Genomic DNA, 20,056 nt, shown 5'->3' with positions numbered 1-20,056 from the left:
TGAAAAGCCTTACCTTGTAAAGCACTCTACAGAGAGATCCACAAAATCTATTAGTATCACTAGGATCCTTTAGCATTCTTCACAAGTTTGCTGCTCACCATTTGTATTACGCAGTCTTTACTCTAGCACCAACTAGACCTATGCACTAGCAAACTAGCGTAGTGTTACTACACTACCTAGTCTAATACATTTTATGACCAAACAAGTTGACAGCTTTGGCTCCCAGATACCGTTAAAGGTCTACAGCTCCAAACGTCAAACCCTATTTTAAGAATCATAATAACAGAAATAATTTACAGGTATTTTAATCTCTACCTGTATGCGATAAAGATAAATAAGGGCTCTCAGTTACAATTAACTGTGCTGCAGCACACTTGAAAGGGTTGTAAGCAAAACATGACTACAGCTGTGCTCCATTATTGCACCCAGAAATGGATGCTGAATACCAAGAAAACTGTAAGAAACGGAGCCAGATGAAGTGTCCCACTAATTCAGACTGTGTCGCAAAAACAGACCATCTGGGTTTCTGATTGCATCTCCCACATTTCATCCATGTCGAGAGCATTCAAGTGCCTTTCCAGGGTTTGCCAGTAGACATTGCATGGGATCTCAACCTGCCACAGCTGACTATTCAGCACAGGGAAGCCTCTGATGGGACTGTTGCCTGCAGATCACAGTATTGTTTGTTGCATCAAGAAGGTAACTAAAATACCTTACAGTAATTCATGTTAATTACTGTGATGCTGTAATCAAAAGGAACGCTAAACAACTTAGCAAAAGTGAGAAGTTACATATTTAATTAAACTTGATTGTTGGCAAGTGCTGTCGCAACACCCTACACAGTGAACACTCCAAGGGAAATGCACAGGGACCAGCACATTGTATTTGCAGAACATTAGGCAAGAATGACAAAGCAGTGGTTTGAAGACTGGCTGCCTAGTAAATTGCTATAAATCACGAAGATGGTAAACTTTGAAGAGACATTATAGGACTATTTCATCATCCTTACTCTAAAAAATTAAAGGGAGAAGAAAGAAAACAATTTGGCTGGTGCTTGTATTTGCCAAGTACTTACTGCCTATAATGACAGACCTTTGTCAAGTTGATTATGTTGAAATTATCCATTACGCTCCTGTAATTCTGAGGCTTTTTAAAATCTTAAATTTATGATATAAAGATTGGCCCAATGCCATACCTCTCAGGAATTTACTGTATGAACCTAATTGCATAAATCGTTGCTACTCCTTGGGTCTGCACTGAGTTGGCATTTTACTGCTTAATCATAAATATTAAGCTGAGATAACGGGAGTTACCATTTTTCCATTCACGAAACATTAACTACCTTAAACCATTTTAATTTTAAATATTTGGGGAAAAAAAGCATGCAGTGACTTTCAAGATAAGCTAGATTTCATTGTTCTTAAAACAATAATAGCATCACTCTATGATAACTTCTGTGATTCACTCTGTGATTAGCACAGACTATGTTTCCTACTGCCAGTTGTTGCTAAATATCTGTTTTATCATCACTTTTATGCAATTAAAAATTAAAATACACACTTCAGAATCTTAATATGAAACATGCACTACTCAGAATAGGCACTCAAATCACTATTTTCAAAGACAGCTTTCTTAGAAGGTTCCTCAATAAACACTTTACAGTCTGCGTTTGTTTGGGGTTTTTTTTACCATTTGTTTTTGGTTTTGGGGTTTTTTTAATTTTTTTTTTTTTTAATATGAGCATGTTGCACTAACACTTTGAGACAGAGAATGAAGACTGCGGTTCTCAAAACAGGAGTCCAATTCTGAGATTAACTGGTGAAATGCTTTTAACAGCCATGGCTTTTCGGCCAGCCTACCATACCTTGCAGCCAAGTTCAGGAGAGAGTCCCCAGTGATTTTCTTCACAGAGTTCACATTTTGGTCCCCGAGTGTGAGGGGGACAAATGCATTGGCCAGAATCAGTATTACAGTTGTTCTGAGTATGAGCACAGTCACAGGCTGCAAGAGAAACAAGACTGAATGATTAACTTGATCCTTGCTTTAGCTACAGAGAAGAAACTCTAAGACCACTGATAGTCTTACTTGTCTTAAGTATGCAGTACAGTTTATCTATTCCACTAGGAACTCCTTGCCATCCTTAATCACTGAGAAACAAATTATGACCACACTGACATTTCACCTTTTTATTGAAAGCCCATTAGTGCTTCTTGACATAGACTGTTTGGTGGTTTAAAAAGCTGTGCTGCATTCCCACAGGGGAATTGACAAAGCCAAACAAAATTATAGTGGAGAAGAGTAAATTTGTAGGAAAAAAAATCTATTATAGAGGATACAAAACTCACCAGGAGATAGGATAATGTTCTCAAGCAGGTGAAAGGATTAATCTCAGGAATTAGTACTTTTCAAGAATTGCTTAGTGAATAATATGGATGGATAACTATTTTTATAATAACTAACTGTTGCAGGAAGCACTTGTCTATTTAAGAAATGCAATTCTATTCTCACTAAAAAGGAGAAGTTCAGAAAAGTGGTTTTATTAGTTGTTTAGATAATATTTACAAAATTTTCAAGACTGAAATGATTAAAGGTACCTAAGGGATCTTTGATTCTTAGTAAAGACACAGTATATATATGTTCTAAAACATAATCCTATCATATAATCTTACTGCAGATTTCATATTATTATGCTATTTGAGGCATGAAAAAAATGTTTCTGTCAGGTTGGAGAAAAGGTAGGCATTCCTTAGCTATACTGTGTTGAAAAGGACGTTTTATTAACATAATAGTTTTTTTGATGGCATGTTCTTCATTTGGATTAACATTTTCCTCAATATCATGACTAAAAATTGTACACACCCAGGTGATGACTTGAAAATAAAGTCAATGACGTCCAAGTATAAAATATATTTTTAAGAATCAAATTAAAAAAACAAGGTAAAAATCTGTTAAGAGTAGTAGCTCTTAACTTCTGTGATTGCAGAAAAAAAGTTTCTCTTCTCACTGAAGAACTGAAGGCTTTTGTAAAAAGATACAAAGGTGCTATTGAGGATGTAATATTTCTCTCATGCAACCTTTATAAGTAGTTATTTCATAGTCACCACATTTTAGAAGGAACCACACAATATGTAATCAAAGAAATGTTTTGTTCCCTAGCTTAATCAAAGTATTAGGTGGCTATTGTACAGATTTTTCTATATAGTCACCAAAACAAATGACCTTTGCAGGAGTTTAACATAAAATATATTTCTGAAAGAAATTCCAGTCACCCTGAAAGGATCACGGATTAGAGCTTACGTGTGCAGCCACCATCCCGGAACGCATGAAAGCCATGAGCACAACGATCACACTTTTCTCCAGCCACTCCTGGCACACAGTGACACTGCCCCTGATGATTGCAGTCCTCGGAGACTGAGCCAAATTGACTGCAGTTGCAGGGAATGCAGCCAAGCCCAGTAAGCAGGCCATAATAACCATTCTGTTGGACAGGAAGTAAATATGTTTGAGCTATATTTCATCAACTTTTGAAGTCAATACTATGTGCACTCTTATTTTCTCGTGCTGACTTTCCCTGCTGTCTGACCTGCATGAATATTGGTCAGCACTGGATGACTGCTGTGGGAGGACTCCCCGGCCTTCTCTCTTCACTGTTCCCAGCTATATGCAAGTATGCATTTGGGTGAAAAAGTGGTCACTAAAATGCTCTTGTGGTCCTCTAATCTAATCAGTGAGACTTTATGTTTTAAAATCTGAAGTTATTTTAATGTAAAGATTTCTGTAAAGTTAGGGTGGGCTGCGCTGATCAGGCAGAGGTTTCTATGAACGTGAATGAAAGATCAGGACAGAGGAGGTCAGTGACCTATGGTACATGTGGATTGAAAGGCATTCAGCTGGGCTGGCACAAGGGCAGTAACTGGACAGATACCCTGCTCTGGTCTCTGAGGCAGTTCTACACTTAGCAAAGGCTGGAAACTGCTGTTTTGTATCACCACTGAATATCTACTTGTTCTTAAAACAGGCCTGTCTTTTAGCTGAATCCCATTTTGGCATTCAGTCCTGACGTATTTATTATCACCAGCCACACTCTTCAGATATTCCCACTCAGACTTCATGTTGCAGAAGCACAGCACTAAGATCCCTTCAGGTCTGTTAGGAGCGTTCAGTTTGTTTTTCCTGTAAGCCAACATGACAGCATGCTGTCAGTGAGCGCAGCACTAGCCTGAACAGCCCTATTCAGAAAGGTGCTGAGTCAACTATATAGCTTCACATCTGCAAAGAGCACAGGCAGAGCAATGTGCAACCACAAAAGCCTGTGCAGACAAACCTTTGGTCTCCACTCTAGTAACGGGTCCCCTCTCCCCTGAATGCATTTGCTGCTGTTCTCTCTATCTGCTCCAGTCAATATCTATAGATAAACAGGAAGGCCAAGATACAAGAAAATGTAGATATTAGGCACAGGTAAATATTTGCTTACCAAGCACTTATCACATCTTTCTCCAATCGCATTTGATTTGCAGGGACAGAAGCCTGTCTCATGATGACAAGTACTCGAAAGGGAACCATTCACATGGCACGCACAAGCTTATGTTTAGACAAAAAGAAACCAAATCAAAAAACAGTTATTAGTCTGTCTATATGCATTCATTCTTATACAGAATTCCAGATTTGGTCCATAATGCCTGTTTCACCTGATTTCACCACAGATGTTAATATACTACATTATATGTATTATAGGTTAATATACTACAGTAATACCTGTACTACATATTTGGGCTAAAAGATAAAAAAACCCCTCTGTGAACAGATCCATTTAAGAAGTTTGTTTCTTCCAGCCCTATATGTAACATCCAGAAGTAGCAAATGTCTACAGCAGGCCACTGGAGGGACAGTGTTAAGAAGCAAGCCAATAAGTTTCAGGAATATGAAGTGTCAGATCCTAGCATAATACATTCCCTCCTCAGGCTAACCCAGCCCCATAGTTTTCAACCTGTACTTGCTAACTCACAACTTGAAGGTTAGCTCTTTCAGCAAAGGTGCATATCTCCCTATCCATTCTGCTACATGTAGACCACATTTTTGTGTTCTTTAAATTTTGAGAGTGATAGTAATAGCTTACCACGACAGCTTTTCTCAATCACTGCATCCCCATAATACCCATCAGCACACTTTTCACAGTGGTGACCTGCTGTGTTCCCCAGACATTTCAGGCATTGTCCTGTGAAGGTATCACAGTGGCCATCTTCTTGAGGGTTTACATTGCCATTGCATTCACAAGGAGCACACGATTGTCCAGGCGTGAGTGGATTTCCATAGTACCCATTAGCACACCTACACCAGAGATTAGAAACTTTATCCACTGCAATGCGGTCATGTCAAACACTCTCTCCACCCAAGGGAGTATTTCCTATCAAAAATTTTATCTAAGTGTCTCTGTATTACAGGCAAAGACAAAATGGGAAGGAAAGTTTTGTTAGGAATGTTCTGTACATGTGTATGAACAATTCAAGGCAGGTAGGATGATGAACAGTTAGTGATGGCAATGATATGTATACTTTACCCAAAGCTAGTATACATACCTTTCACACTTAGAGCCAGTATAGCCTGGAAGACATTTGTCACAGACAATTCCACCTTCCTCACTCAGCTGGCAAGTAGGACTGAAACTATCAATAATATTTATGGCAGTCAGTATCAATACACAGAATCACAGGACTTCTACAAACATTCAACATCCACCCTTCAAGTCCATGCACCTATCTATATAACTTTGAAATTGCAAATTTTTTCTAGATTAATATCAATGCTTTAAACATTACAAAATGTCAAAATAAAGTTATAATTTCAAAAACTCTCCTTGAGTTTTTTTTTTCCTTTTAACGGAAAGGAAGACTTCAAAACTTCCTGAAAACCTGGCCCACTTTCTAGAAAATCTGTCCAACTTCTGTACTGAGCTCCTCTTTCTCACATGCAACACTTCTGTCCTTCAGTTGTTTTCTGGAACAACACGAAGGATAACGGTAATTTTGCTGCCAAGTTCAAGGCTAGGTCTAAGTATTACTTTCAACCTTCATGTACAAATTGTACCAGTTCACCAGCTTGTCTTAGCTTAGTCTATACATTTGTCTACCTGGAAAAACAATGTTTCTATGAGATATGCTCCAGCAAAGGGGGAGAAAAAAACGTCCTGTCTCTCTCCTTCAAGTTTCATGACATTTTTTTCTTTATCTCACTTTCTGATTTCACTGAAGATGCAAAAGAAAATCTGACATTAACAGCTTACTTGTTTGCAGCAGAACTCAGAGGGCATGCACAGGGCTGGCAGTCCTCAGAAGTTCCTTGGGATGGACTTCCATAGAAGCCAGGCAAGCACTGATCACAGAAAGGTCCTGTTGTGTTGTGTTGACAAGCCTGTGAGACATGGAAAAAAATATTTTCATATTTACTCTTGATGTTTTTTTAGCCCCTGAGGGAACGCTGCAGGAGTCTGCATGCAGTATAACAGTCAAGCAGACAGCCATGAAAAACACAGTAGAACTTTGAAAATAAGTGGGAGTTTTTCTGAGTTGCAACAAAAATCCTAATCGTTTCTTTCCTGCATTTTAGAATACACCTTACGCCATGAAACCAGCCACATTACTTATACACAAACTTAAACATATTTTGCACATTGCACACATTTGCAGTAACAAACTTCTTATATATTTCTTACTGGTGTTTAGCCATTTTATTTCTGTGGCCTTTAAATTCCAGAAGAAATCTAAGAGCTAAATTCTCTCTTCAGTAGGTAATGTGTAATTTCCACTGATGTCAGTCATGGAAGATGCACATATATCTGAAAACAGATATTCACCCAAAACACTGCTTAATTCTGCTCCTTTCAGGAAAAGTTTTATTGTTACCTTCAGCAAGCAAAGTTAAGATTTTTATCAGCCAGTGTATGGTGACATTTGTATTTTAGTTCTGATTATTCCCCAACTGACATGATAAACCGAAACAAGCCCTTTATTGGAGAACACTTTAATGGAGCCCACGAACACGCTCTGAAGTAAACAATGAATAGCAAGACAAATAAACACTTGGTACCCGTAGCTTGAAACCTATGTACACTGTAAACTTGTCTCCCACAGCCAAAATGCTCTCCTAATTCCTAAATAGATGCTTAAAACACAAACACTTTGAAGGATGACTTACAAAGCAAACACCATGAATATCACACTCAGTTGCATGCCCATTGCATTTGCAGGGTTGACAAATACCTCCAAAGAGTATTCCATCCACACGGTAGTACCCAGGGAGACAGGACTGAAAAGAAACGAGGGGAAAAAAGCAGTAGCGTTATGTGTGTTAAAAGTACACATCAAAACATTTTCAGAGAGCCTACTTCCGACCACCCACCATCTGACTCATTCACATTGTGGCAACTGAATGCTCTTTCAACTCTATTGATGTCATTGCAGCTCTTTTCTGGTGGTTGTTTTTTACTTGCACTGGATAAAGGGGATAAGAATTAACTTCATGAAACTTTGATTTAGCCCTTTGTCCCCTGGAGACACATAAGTTTTGTGCAGTTGAATATGTGAAGTTCTTTATTATGGGACAATAAAAAACAGATGTTCTACCTCCTCTGCAGAATCATTAATGACGCTATGGCACAAGGCTTCATACTGAAATTATTTGTCAAAATAATTCCTGCTATTCTGCAGATGGTGCTCTGCCTGCCTAATCTTCTCTTCACAGATATATAAGACACCACCGTGCGTGACACTTTTGACCCTCGTGGGATCTTCCAAAGGCTAGCATTCCTCCCTGCTAAGATTCCTTATTGCCTCCATAAACCTAATGGCATAAAACAGAAATAAACTGTACACAATTCAGATCCAGGAAAAGAGCTCTTAATGAGCAAGGTAAGCTCAAAACAGCTCCACAGAGCTTTTACACCTGCTCCCTCTGCAACACTAGTGTCCTAAAGTGTATCACCATCTTTTAGTGCCACCAAATAAAATTCAAGAAATAAGTTTAAAACCCCATTTAGTGTATTTGGAAGAAAATATCTACAGCATTGCGTACAGTATAGTAGGCAGCATTTCACCACACAACATATACTTTTATGGCAGTATTATCAACTGCAGCCTGCCTTTAAAACCTAGATCCCTTCAGAAAAAAAGATAATTTTGCATACATAAAACACTGCAAGACGTTACCTCACAGGATATTCCTGTGTAACCTTGAGGACATTCACAGAATTCCACATCTGGTGCTGAAGAAAGATCTATAACATTTGCACTTGCAGTATCCAGGGTCACAGAGTCCAGCCTAGGATCAAGCATGAAAACATCACATCATTTGTCCCCCCAAACTTGAGTTTGAACAGGATAGTTTACTTCTAGAGGAGTAACACCGCTGAGTGCTGCTCCCTGGCAGTGACAGCTGAAGAACAGGCACAAATCCCTGCTGTAAAAAGACTATGATCATAGTGTTACCACCACATTTGCAATTCTGGGAGCAGATGTGCCCTCCTCCTGTTATCATTATATTACTACCATTGTCTCTTCTCCTATGGAGAGGCTTAAACAAACCCTTCCCCCTCTGTCATGGTGTTAAGAGGTATATTGGTGGGGCAGCCTTCTACTGCTGTCGTGAAACAAGACAGCTTTACTGCACCATGTCTAAAATAGACACATATTGCAGGTGGGTAAGTAGCAAGAAACAGCACCAGTTCATTGCTGCTGCACATGACAGAACAAAGCAAAATCTCTTACTACAAACAATGGCATTTTGCAGCAGAGACAAACTTGTCAGGCACAGGTAAAATGATTTATTTAAATCTTTACAAACATTCCAGAAAGATGAACACACTATCTCTAAATGGACATAAATATCACTGCTCCTCACAGGCACAAAAGGGGCACAAAGCTAATCTGGTACCAAATCCAATGTTATTGACATGAAATGCTACCAAATTAGGGAATGAGGAAGAAACGCTCTTGGTGAGGCTAAGGCAATTAAGTACATAAATTATGAAGCACTGGAATTGATTCCCTTGAGAGCAATAAGACTTCATTCTTGTATATCTTGGAGAATAGGTAAAACAGATCTGTAAGGTCTGATGCAGATACTGCTAATGCTGACTTGAGACTATGGAATGACCAGTTAATTCATTCCAGACCAATTTTCCTACTAAGTACTCCCTTAGAGATAAGCGTCAGTAACAACTACATACAGGCATTGAAAGAAATTACAGCCAACATCTTTAATGACAGATTTTCAATAGTCAGTGATGGATTAACTTGCACAAACCAAAATAAGCATACTGTTGAGAGTTTCAGAGGTATTTCCCTCTAACAAAGCAGCTATTGTAATAAGGCTTTTATGTAGTATTCCTTTAAAGCAAAAATCAATGTTTCTGCTATCAGATATCTTTAAAAAAACTAAACGGCCTTTTCCACACATTCCACATGAATGTGTCTGGGGACAAGAACAGTCTTGAGAAAATTCAATAAAATATGGGTTTTTTTCTAGAAATTATTAGTGTATAACTTTAGGAAAAATGCCGCTATGAATAGTGTTTCATATGCACAAAAATAGTAGAAAAATATAGATTAACTTCCCCTCACCTGTACGTGGCTTTTTTGGCAACGTTGTAGTTGGCCCTGATCAGAAGATGGGTCATGTTTACCAGAACAGTCATCAACCTTTCTCGGTCTATAGCCTTTTTTGTATTGAAGTCTATGAAATTCTCCGATACAAATCTCACTGCATTAGAGTACTCCTCATATGGCTGTAATGACAAGCCTGCTGCTCTTGTACTCAAAATCTGCCCATTACCCTGAAATTGAAAGACAGAGAAAACATTTTCCATATCTGCATGCAAATTTTATTAAGCAATTACATTTAGTGTCAGGTATGCATCCAGATAACACAGAAAACCGGCAATCAAACTAGATTTCTTGCACTAGCAAAAAATATAAGTAAAAGGTCTGCATTTTCCATGGCTTCAGGAAGACTACAATCCCATTCTCTTCAAGTTCAGAGACTTCAGAAATACTGGATTGTCTTTTGGAAAAATAATCAAATGAAATTTAAAAAAATCAAACTCCTCTACAAAACAGAACCTCTTTTCTCCTTTGTTCTATTGTGAAGTATGTATTACAAAATAAAGCTTTTTCAGAGGTGTCTGAATTCAGTATAGAGCCTTACTTTAACTGTAGCATAAATCTAGAAAATTAAGCAATCGGCAAGAACACTCATCCGTTTCATAAACATAAGTGCTTCCAGCTTATGGTACCTTCTTTTGTAAAGTGCTTTGTACATTTGGTAATGAATACTTCACCTGTTTACACACAGGTTAAAATCTAGGTATTTATCATTTAGAACTAGTATTGTATACCTACAATTTCAGACAAATGGGTCAGAAAAATCAGTGAAATGAGTAGTAACAAAATCTTGGTAGTGACTTTTAAGAAGGGACTTAAAATTGACAAAACTCCTACTATAGAAATATTATTTTATTTTCCTTTTTTTTAGCCCCTTCATAGATTCCTAATAGTGTCTGAAGAGCAACAAGCTGGAAAAAAATTCACCTGAATGATGACATCCACACTAGATACTATATCACTGTCCACACTTTCCATTGGAATGTCATAAGATACCGTATACTTCAAGTCTCCACCAAAAGCTGTGAGCTGAAATAACAAAAAGCAAAGTCTTAACAACACGATAACCCCCAGCCAACACAAAGTAGTGACATGGGACGGTACAATGTCCAAATTACAGGAGTACATGGCTTACAAATACCACTTTCGAGGGAAAATTTAACATGCCATGTGTATCAGCACAGGGACAAGCCCTGGCTTGTTGCTGTGCAGGTGGGGAAAGCTAGCTGAAGGCTCTACAGATGATTCAGATAAGTGCCCTCATTCAGTGAAACACCTACAGGACTTTCAACAAACAGCAGAGGTTTATACTACTGTCCTAGCCAAGGGGCACAGCATGTTGGAGACATTCACATGCCATATTCCACCTTTCAGGCTCCTTAGCCCCTGCTGCTGCTTACTTCAAAGTAAGTTAAAGAGTAGTACCAACAGTTAGACCTATATTAAATAAATAGGAGACCAGAATTTGAGTGAGCGTTGCCCTGTGCAAAACTACTCCTTAGTGTTATACTTCTGAGACTTGTTTTCATTCACTGGGGCACCATATTAAGAAACGGGGCTGCATGGGCGAAGAGATTGGACTAAAAATAAAGAAGTGAGGTTGCAAGATCCCCTCTACTCAGCACTGGTAAGGCCACAGCTGGAGTTCTGAGTCCAGTTCTGGGCTTCCCAGTACAAGAGAGAGATGGATATCCTGTAAGGAGCCCAGCAAAGGGCCACTAAGATGATTAAGAACCTGCAGCATCTTTCACATCAGGGAAGACTGAGAGTACTGGGACTGTCCAGCCTACAGAAGGCTCAGGGGAATCTCATCAATACATATAAACATCTGAAGGGAGGTTGCAAAGAGGATGGAGCCAGGCTCTTTTCAGTGGTGCCCAGTGGCAGGACAAGAGGCGACAGGCACAAACTGCAACACCTTTTTTTATTGTAAGGGTGACCAAGCACTGGCACAGGTTGTCCAGGGAAGTTTTGGAGTCTCCAACCTTGGAGATACTCAGAAGCTCACTGGACATGGCGCTGGGCAACCTGCTCTAGGTGATGCTGCTTGAGCAGGGAGGTTGGGAAAGACTACCTCCAGAGGTCCCTTCCAACCTCAACTATTCCGTGATTCTGTTGCAAAAAAATAGGAGATCCAGAGCTTTAGGTAGTAACCAGGGCAAAAATTAAAGACTAGATGGTTGGAAACTAATAAATGCAAAATGGGAGATGGCCAAGAGGCAGGTAAGAGGAATTTAATGCTCCTGCCTACTGTATTGGACAAGGTGTGAAGGGTGTAAGCTTTGGGACAGGAGCCAAGAGTATGGGGAATGTGAGCATATAAGTTACTAACAGTCAAGAGAAAAAAAAGAAAAAAAGAGAGATTATACTGTATCAAATATAGGCAGAGAAGGAAGTGGGGAGATGAATGCGCTCAAAGGGCAAGAAGAGGGTACTGGGGATGTCTGGCCAGGAACACTACGATTTGAAGAGCAGAGATAGATTGAGAAGTCTGGTAATAATTACAGAAACTATATCTTTAGAGCACTATGTTTTGACTAAAATAGAAAAACTATGAAGGAGTTTTAACTCTAGCTGACAACTTACTTTATTTCCTAGATAAGTCTCAGGTGCTGACCAGTAATAAGTATGTTTCAGTACTTTCACAACCTCAGTGTTATTAATGCTTATTTGACGGGGTCCATCAAATTGGCTTCGCTGAGGTTGCACACTCCTTTCGTTATACGGATCAGTAACAAGCCATCCAGTCATGTCTGATATCTGCAAGAAGGAATAGTAATATTGATGGAGTCAGGCTTTGTGTCACTGAGAAGGCAGTCACTAAACTTAACTTCTCCTTAGATATTCATTCGAACTGATGGATCTATAACACTTTCATTAGCCAAGTCTGATATCCAATACATCCAATACATGCAAATATGCCATTTCAGACTTCTCTACTTCTTTATTAGATGGGAACAAAAAACTAAGGAGTGTGATTTTCATCCTCCCAATAAAATGAGCATTATACCTATGTAATTCCCCAAGATAGAATTACGGAACTTCAAGGACTTTGTGGCCTATTGTCCCCATTTATAGATAGGGCTGAACTGGAGGGAACTTAAATGCAGAGTCCCAGAAGAGGGGCAAGATCAGAGAACTTTGTTGTTCTCACTGAAAGAATTTTATACAAGCATCTCAGAATTTCAGTCAATTTGATCTGATCTCCTCTCTTTTCGTTGGCACACAGAACAGGGGACTATAGCGTGACCAGCTCTGCAAAGATATGAAAGGAATTAGGTGGCAAAATAGTGCCCCCAAAGCCCTCTTACTCAAGAAATGTCTATTTAGAAGACAGTGATATTTATAATCACTCTGTTTTCTCAGAAACAGTATTGGCAATATTGCCAGAGGTCACTCCAGCCTTGCTCAATAGGTATGAGAGCAAGGAAACAGGTTTGGGTTAATCTCTTCAATATGCAAAGAAACTTTAACAGCATGAGGTCAGGAAAAAAAAATGTGTTTTTCTAGTGCATTATCGCAGCCTCCACTAGCCAATACTTCTGGTATTACTGCAAGCCAGTGATACCAAAGACTGCACTGGGATGACACACTGACTACCTCAGAGCTGCCAAATGACACTGAAAACCCATTCCTCTGTAAGGAGACACATGCCAGAATTTGGAGTTAACTTGGGCACATGTCAAAGAGAAGTATAGTACATTTTTCAGCTGCCTTAGGAAAGAATATTGGGTGATGGACAAAACATATAAATACCTGACTGATGGGCCATGTTAGGCTGTCACAGACATCAGAAACCCCAAAGCAGAAACACTCTGTGCAGCCCTGAGGATTTCTTTCTTGCAAATTGTAGAATCCTGGTTTACAGAGATCACAGTTTTCACCTTCTACATTTTCCTGTCAATGGCATATAACGTTTGTTTTGCATCAGCATTATTATGGTAACAAATACAGTGGATTAGATGGGTTTTAGGCATAACAGCATTCAGGTTATAAAAGAAAACAGATTTCAGCACAGCAGGATTATTGAATAAGACTCAGTTTAAAAACTAAAACTGATGGGAAAAATTCATCAGAATTTGCCTGTTCATCAAAATCTAAACATGCCTTGGCAAGGGTTCTGTTGCAGTGAAATTTCAGCACATGGGCAGGGTTTGAAAAGCTTCTGTCAGCTTGCCAGTCTACTTCTCTCGTAGCTTGGATTTGTAGATTGCTCTGGAAAAAAGTTCTCATGTTTACTGAATCCAGATGGTCTACATCAGCGCATAGCCCACCTTTAAGGCCAGGCTCCTGAAGCTACTACAGCCAGCTTGAAGACAACATTTCCTCAACCATCTATTAATACTTATGCTGTGATCCCCACCACTGCTGCCACCTCTTCTCGAAGGAACACCGTATACACTTATGCTAGCTGGCAGCTCTTCCTCCTAATATGCTTTGGCTTACGTCCAGAAACTCCTACCCTGAAAGTAGAGGTAGTCCACTGCTTTAGCTCTTATCACTGGCCTGCTGCTTCTTTACCATGCAAATTGGGTAGTTCAGAGCATAACGCCACATACCTCTTTCAATGCAGAATTTACGGGGGGGGGGGGGGGGGGGCTGTCCAAAACAGCACACCCAATTTTTTTCTTGCAAAAATTGTACAGACAATATGTAGTTATTAATTCAAAAAATTTAGACAATTGCTGCTGACAAGCAAACCAGTAGAGAAAATATTCAGTAAATGCCCATGAAGCTGCGTAAATAGTAGATCTCAGTGGTTATTTCTACACAGTAAGATACAGAACATTTCCCACTGCCAGGGACTAGTTTCTGATAATGTCCTAGCTTCATATCAGGACAAGGCATGGACGCATATTATTCTCCTGTCCCAACCTTTGGTTTCCTCTATGGGAAAACACCACTACAAAGGCAAAGAGAACTTTAGAGAGCACCCAACAAAGTTCCCCGATATTTATGATTAGGACACCAGGACCGCAGGGCATACAGTGAAGAATACCTGCCTTGGTATTTTGAGGAGGCCTGTATGAGCTTTGCGTTGCAATTTGAAATGCAAAGCCTGTAGACCAAATTCTGCTTTCAGAAGCAGTTACTAGGGTAACCTCATTTCAGCCAAAGGAATCCCTCCAGATTCCAGACTTACATCAGATTGGGTCCCATGGAGTAAATTTCAGGCTTACCAGAGAGAAATCTGAGACCCTTGGTGGCAACACTACCAACTGTCTCTTCTTCTGGACCAGTGTTTGGCATGTCAAATTTACATAAGACTTCTCTAAACAGGTAGGTTATGCACTTTTGTAAGCAAAGTACAAACTGTTTTTGCAAACCGTATGAAAAATTTATGACCCCCAGCTCTGATTCAAAGGATGAGAGTGACTGGTTTCTATTTGTTAATATCCAAACTTGGGAAAAAACTCAAAGGGCCTCCTGAGATAATGAGATTTTAAAATCTTGGATTTTTACAGAAATAATATTTGTATGCTCTTTCCAGCTTTTTTATTTCTCAGTCTTCAGGATGCACTTGGATTACACACTTCACTTGTCTCTGTAACATTATTAGACAGAAATTATTATTTATTACTTAATGAAAAATAAAAATCTTACCCAGTGACTAGACCTCAAGAGCTGTTTTTCACGAAATATCAAATATTACGGAATTCAGAGTATAAAAAGGAATAGCTTGCGCTGCTGTGTTCACAGAGCCTGCACAGGCCTAGAAATTCTGTCTCCTTCATTTGATACTTGAAGCACACACCTTTTCTCCTTTCTTCCTTCACCTCTACAGGTGGGCTGCTGGCTGGTGATACTCTCAGTGATCTGGCCTAAAAATTCTGTATGCCAGACTCATGCCCATGACAGCTATTTCTTTCTTCCAGACTCTGGTAATTTATATGTTTGATATTTTGGAGCAGATAAATTATGCAAAGGGCTAAGAAGTTTCAGAAAATTTGTCAAACAAACCATGTTGTGTTTTTTTGGCTCCTGTTCACTGTCATACTTGGCAAGAAATACATAAGCTGCTAGCTAACATTTGGTTCAGAAAATTAAGTGTAACTTCTTTAAATACTGACACACAGCTTTGTAATAAAGTTCAGCAGAATCTACAGCTGCAAGATATTTCAAGGGGTTTGGATATTTACCAAAAAATAAAAGAAGGCCGGAAAAACTACTCTCTCTTTAACATTTTTTTATGGTTTTTATTTTGTAATCAAGTAATTAAATCATATTTCATACATACATCTAATGTAACTGTTCCAATAGTTCTTTCCAAATGCTGGTTCTTCAGACAAAGCAGATGTTATAAACACATCATTTCTTTACGAGAAACGAGTGACTTTGTAGAGAAATATCAACTCATCCCTAAAACCAAACCCATCTAACCATACCGTCATTCCCTCTGTGATTCTCCCTCACACTCACATATGCAGTTTGTATTTGATTTTAACGTCAGTCTGGCCCATTATTATAGAAAAAGATGTGTCAGTAAGATACAGAACTATTCAACATAAATTATCATATTTTTCAGAGAATAGTTGGTAACTTGAAGTTCTAGGTTGTCAGGTGTACAGTTACACCAGGTTACTTCCTATAAAAGAAGTGATCTCTCCAGTTAATTGTTTCCCTTATGAAAGACGAGTTTACAAATCAATCCACAGATTTGATTTTTAAACAAAAACTACAGTTTAATACTCACTTTGCAAAGACAAGGTTCTGTGCACGGATCTTCATTAATGCTACCAATCAGGCTGCAGTTACAACGCAGGCAGTTTGGATAGCCCTGATACCCAAATGCACAGCGATCACATTTTTCTCCTGTGTAACCTTCTCTGCACTGACACTGACCTGGCCAAGTACCTTGAAAAGCAAAAATACAGAAACAAACAAATAAGAGCAGGCAGTAGTTTGGACTCCAGATGTCTCATAGGGTGAAAGCAATTAAAAATCCGTTTTTTATTACACTGCACATTATATTCCACACAGATACTTGGCATAATGTCAGTCTCACCATCTATTTTTCATGTTTAGAGTACTAGATGAACAGCCACTGCAGCAAATCAGATTGTGTGACAGCTCCAAGAGCTTTCATAAACAACAGTGTCAGCTCTCAATCTTTCACATTGTCTTACATAGTCAGAACCCACTATCCCCACACAAGAACACATTCAGGGATCTGACATACCTTAAAATCCTGAAAGTACGCTATGACTTACCTCTCCTTCCTAAACATTTACTATTGTTTTGAAGTGGTACCTAACTAACTGGCAGCCATTCACAAGTAGATAGTGTTCCCTCAGACTTCAATGTCCAGAAATATAGCCAGATTTGAAGTTTAGAGAAAAGGTGCTTCCCACTCCCTTACCACGCTGTGAGTCAGAATGGTGCTCATCTTTAACACAGTCAGAACTCAGAGAGCCGAATGGGTCGCAGCCACAGGGATAGCAGGGGTGATCCTCATAGGGAGAAACCTATGAAACAAACATTCTCTGTCAAATTCTTTGTCTGGGAAAAGCAAAGTTACATCTGTTTCTTGTCTAGAATCACCAGAACTAATACAAATGAAGGCTGCAAAAGCTAATAGGCAGTAACAGATCAAGGGACTAGTTTAATTTTAGCAAACAGAAAATCAGGGGATTGAAGCCTAGAAAATACTTGAATGTGGGAACAAAATTTGGTCTTCAGTAGCACAGACAAAGATATAGTAGATTCTAATAGCTGGAAGCTGAAGCCCAGCACATTCAGCCTAAACAGACTTTTTTTTAATGTAACAGCAATTAACAACTGTGATGATTTGCCAAATATTATGGAAATGTTTAAGACATGGATAGACATGGATGCTTTTTGCAAAGATAATCTGGTTCAAAGAGGAAGGAAATTACAGAAATCCTTGGCTCGATGTTCAATGGGAGGGCAGATTATCTACTCGTGAAGTTTCGTTCTGACTTCATGATCCATACATCTTTGAAATACAAGGCAATGCAATTCATATGGCAAGGATTTTATTTTCTTTCAAGGAAAATTTTCCTTTGAGGTGCTTCAGATGTAAAGCAAATCAGTAATGACCTCTAGATAAACATTTATTGGCCACGAGTTGATTGAAGACATTCCCTCAATGCTTCTTGCAGCAAGTGAATCAGACAATCTCCAACACCAGTTTACTTCTTTGGATGAGCTGTACTTGCTGTCTAACCATACTCCTACAGACTCACCCTTGCTCTCCGCACCAATTTATGTTGGATTTCTAAAGCACAGGTCTTCCAAAATATGTGTAAACCTGCCAAAGCAAGACCTTCAGTATGTCTCATTATACAGAGACCTCTAACACTGCAAGTAGTTCATATGTTTTACTCTGTTAGTCACATCTTAACAAATGTCTTTTGTGGATTTTAGGTCACTTTTTCAAAGAGCGACACTTGTGAATAAACTGGAAAGTACACAGGCTCAGAGGGCACATGTTCTACAATAATCATTTCAAGAATATTTGTTGCAACATCTCATGAGACAAAGAGTCTGATCTTAGAACCATGTAAAGGTCCTTTTTAACACTAGTTGAAATGGGCTGAAAAAGGATGGTACACAGTATTGGCACTTCTGAAGACAGTGAAACCTTAATACTGGCACTTTTTAGAGCTTTATCCACAGGAGGAATGGGTTTCATATCAGAACATCTACATTACCACACTAGGACTCAAAGTTTCATCTTCACTTATTTTTTCTTCTCCAACAGCTTGACCTGCCCTCCCACACAAGTAGACAAGCATTTTGGTTTTCTCTGAAAGTTTTGGTAGTATGTCATCTACCAAAAAAAAACCAAAACCAACCCTCTACAGTTTTTAGCTATTCTGCAACTGATAAAAATTTATTTGACTACAATGAGCTGGAATACACATCATCGTATTGTGTTGTAATTCATCAAAACATTTAACTGCTATTTTCCAAATCTTACTTTGTGTGGTCTAAAATATCCATCAGCACATATTTCACAGTTGATCCCAGCAGTATGTTGAGTACAGTTTAAACACACACCACCTCCTATATACTGGCCATGAATATCCATGCTCTTTTTCTGATCTGCAATACTCTGATTGTAATAACAATCTTCTGCTTTGTTATGACAGTTGCACTCTGAAAAGGAATGGAAAATAAATCAATTTTTTAAATTTACATTATATAACAGTTCCTATGATACTGACATTTTTCAAAGTAGAACATGTAAGAGTATACAAATTCATTTCTAAAGTGTGCTTTTTTCCCTCTTTAACCATGCTACTTGCTTCTGCAGTCTTGATACACTATATTTATTAGCAAGTAAGCACATTTCAAAACCATTGTCACCACTTTAATAGCACTGGTTTTAACTGTATTCGGTAGATCTCACTAAGACAATCCTGTCAGGACTGAAGTCAATAGTAATGTGTGCTGTTACCGATAGCTGTTCTTTTATTTTCTGTCCTTTGCATTACAGAAGAAAATCTGCCTAATTCTTCTCTTATTTGTATTATAAACAGAAGTCTAAGAGGTCAACAATGCCAGTACACAAGTATAAATTTGATTTAGGTTAGAGGGTACTTTGGTCCAAACAATCAAACAACTACTTTCTGAAAAGCGACATTAAGACTTGTGTAAGGATTCAACTAAGACAACTACTTTTCCATTTGCAACTGTAAATTTTATCTAAAAGGTTCGTAATTGTCTGCAGCTTGTGCTATGCATCAGCAATGCGAAGAGAGAAAATGCACTAACTAGACCTAGCAACACATTCAGCTGTACTGGCGCAGCTTAAATCAATCTGTCAGACAATCTGAAATGTAACTGGCCAACAAGGAGTTTCTTTCAAAACATTTGTTATCAGAACAAAGTTGTTTATCAGAACAAAATGTATGACCAACGCAAGAAATTTGCATTTCAAGTAGCTAACAAAATGATTGCTGCAAATCTACTAGTTTTTACAGGAGTATAATAAATCCCCAAGTCTCTTTGAAAAAGACTCTCTGAAAGCTTTACTACACTACTCCACTAGCCAGGGAGTCATATTGGGTAGAATATTTAAAACTATCTTAACAGTTACGATTAGAAGTAGGTCCTCTACCTTTAAACAATCCCATGAAGACAGTTAATAGTTTGTGGATTTTTCTTGGGAATTAGTCTAGCTCTGTATGAAAAGCAACCTCAGACAAGAACATAATAAGCCTTTATGAAACTAAACCTCTGTGCGTACTTACTCTCACATTTGTTCCCAGCAGAAATGGTTCCTGGTCTCCACGGTTTCTGGTGGTAGCCTGGACAGCACTTGTTGCAGCTCTCTCCACACGTGTTGTGTTCACACTGGCACTGCAATTTCTAAGAATAAAAAAATTGGCTTTCTTGAAATATTTTTTAATGGATAACTTAATCAATGTTGTCAA

The 20,056-nt window shown here is 38.7% G+C and overlaps 1 protein-coding gene across 2 annotated transcripts in view; it reads right to left on the bottom strand.

The window, feature by feature from the left end:
* The window catches only part of LAMA1 (laminin subunit alpha 1), a 109,971-nt gene that overhangs the window by 49,767 nt on the left and 40,148 nt on the right, over positions 1-20,056 (bottom strand). For both annotated transcript variants that reach the window (XM_075084713.1, XM_075084714.1), the window contains exons 7-22: positions 19,874-19,991; positions 18,598-18,776; positions 17,014-17,119; positions 16,348-16,508; positions 13,410-13,550; positions 12,240-12,413; positions 10,581-10,682; positions 9,615-9,826; positions 8,202-8,313; positions 7,192-7,302; positions 6,281-6,408; positions 5,577-5,663; positions 5,117-5,328; positions 4,475-4,581; positions 3,298-3,478; positions 1,865-2,001 (exon numbers count right to left, since the gene is read on the bottom strand). In XM_075084713.1, the coding sequence (XP_074940814.1) occupies positions 1,865-2,001; positions 3,298-3,478; positions 4,475-4,581; positions 5,117-5,328; positions 5,577-5,663; positions 6,281-6,408; positions 7,192-7,302; positions 8,202-8,313; positions 9,615-9,826; positions 10,581-10,682; positions 12,240-12,413; positions 13,410-13,550; positions 16,348-16,508; positions 17,014-17,119; positions 18,598-18,776; positions 19,874-19,991 (2,268 nt within the window). The remainder of the gene's footprint in view (positions 1-1,864; positions 2,002-3,297; positions 3,479-4,474; positions 4,582-5,116; positions 5,329-5,576; positions 5,664-6,280; positions 6,409-7,191; positions 7,303-8,201; positions 8,314-9,614; positions 9,827-10,580; positions 10,683-12,239; positions 12,414-13,409; positions 13,551-16,347; positions 16,509-17,013; positions 17,120-18,597; positions 18,777-19,873; positions 19,992-20,056) is intronic.

This window comes from Phalacrocorax aristotelis, chromosome 2 (assembly GCF_949628215.1).
Source record: "Phalacrocorax aristotelis chromosome 2, bGulAri2.1, whole genome shotgun sequence".
Lineage (NCBI taxonomy): Eukaryota > Metazoa > Chordata > Aves > Suliformes > Phalacrocoracidae > Phalacrocorax > Phalacrocorax aristotelis.
The sequence above is the reverse complement of the archived record's forward strand: the minus strand, read 5'-3'. Positions and strand labels throughout refer to the sequence as shown.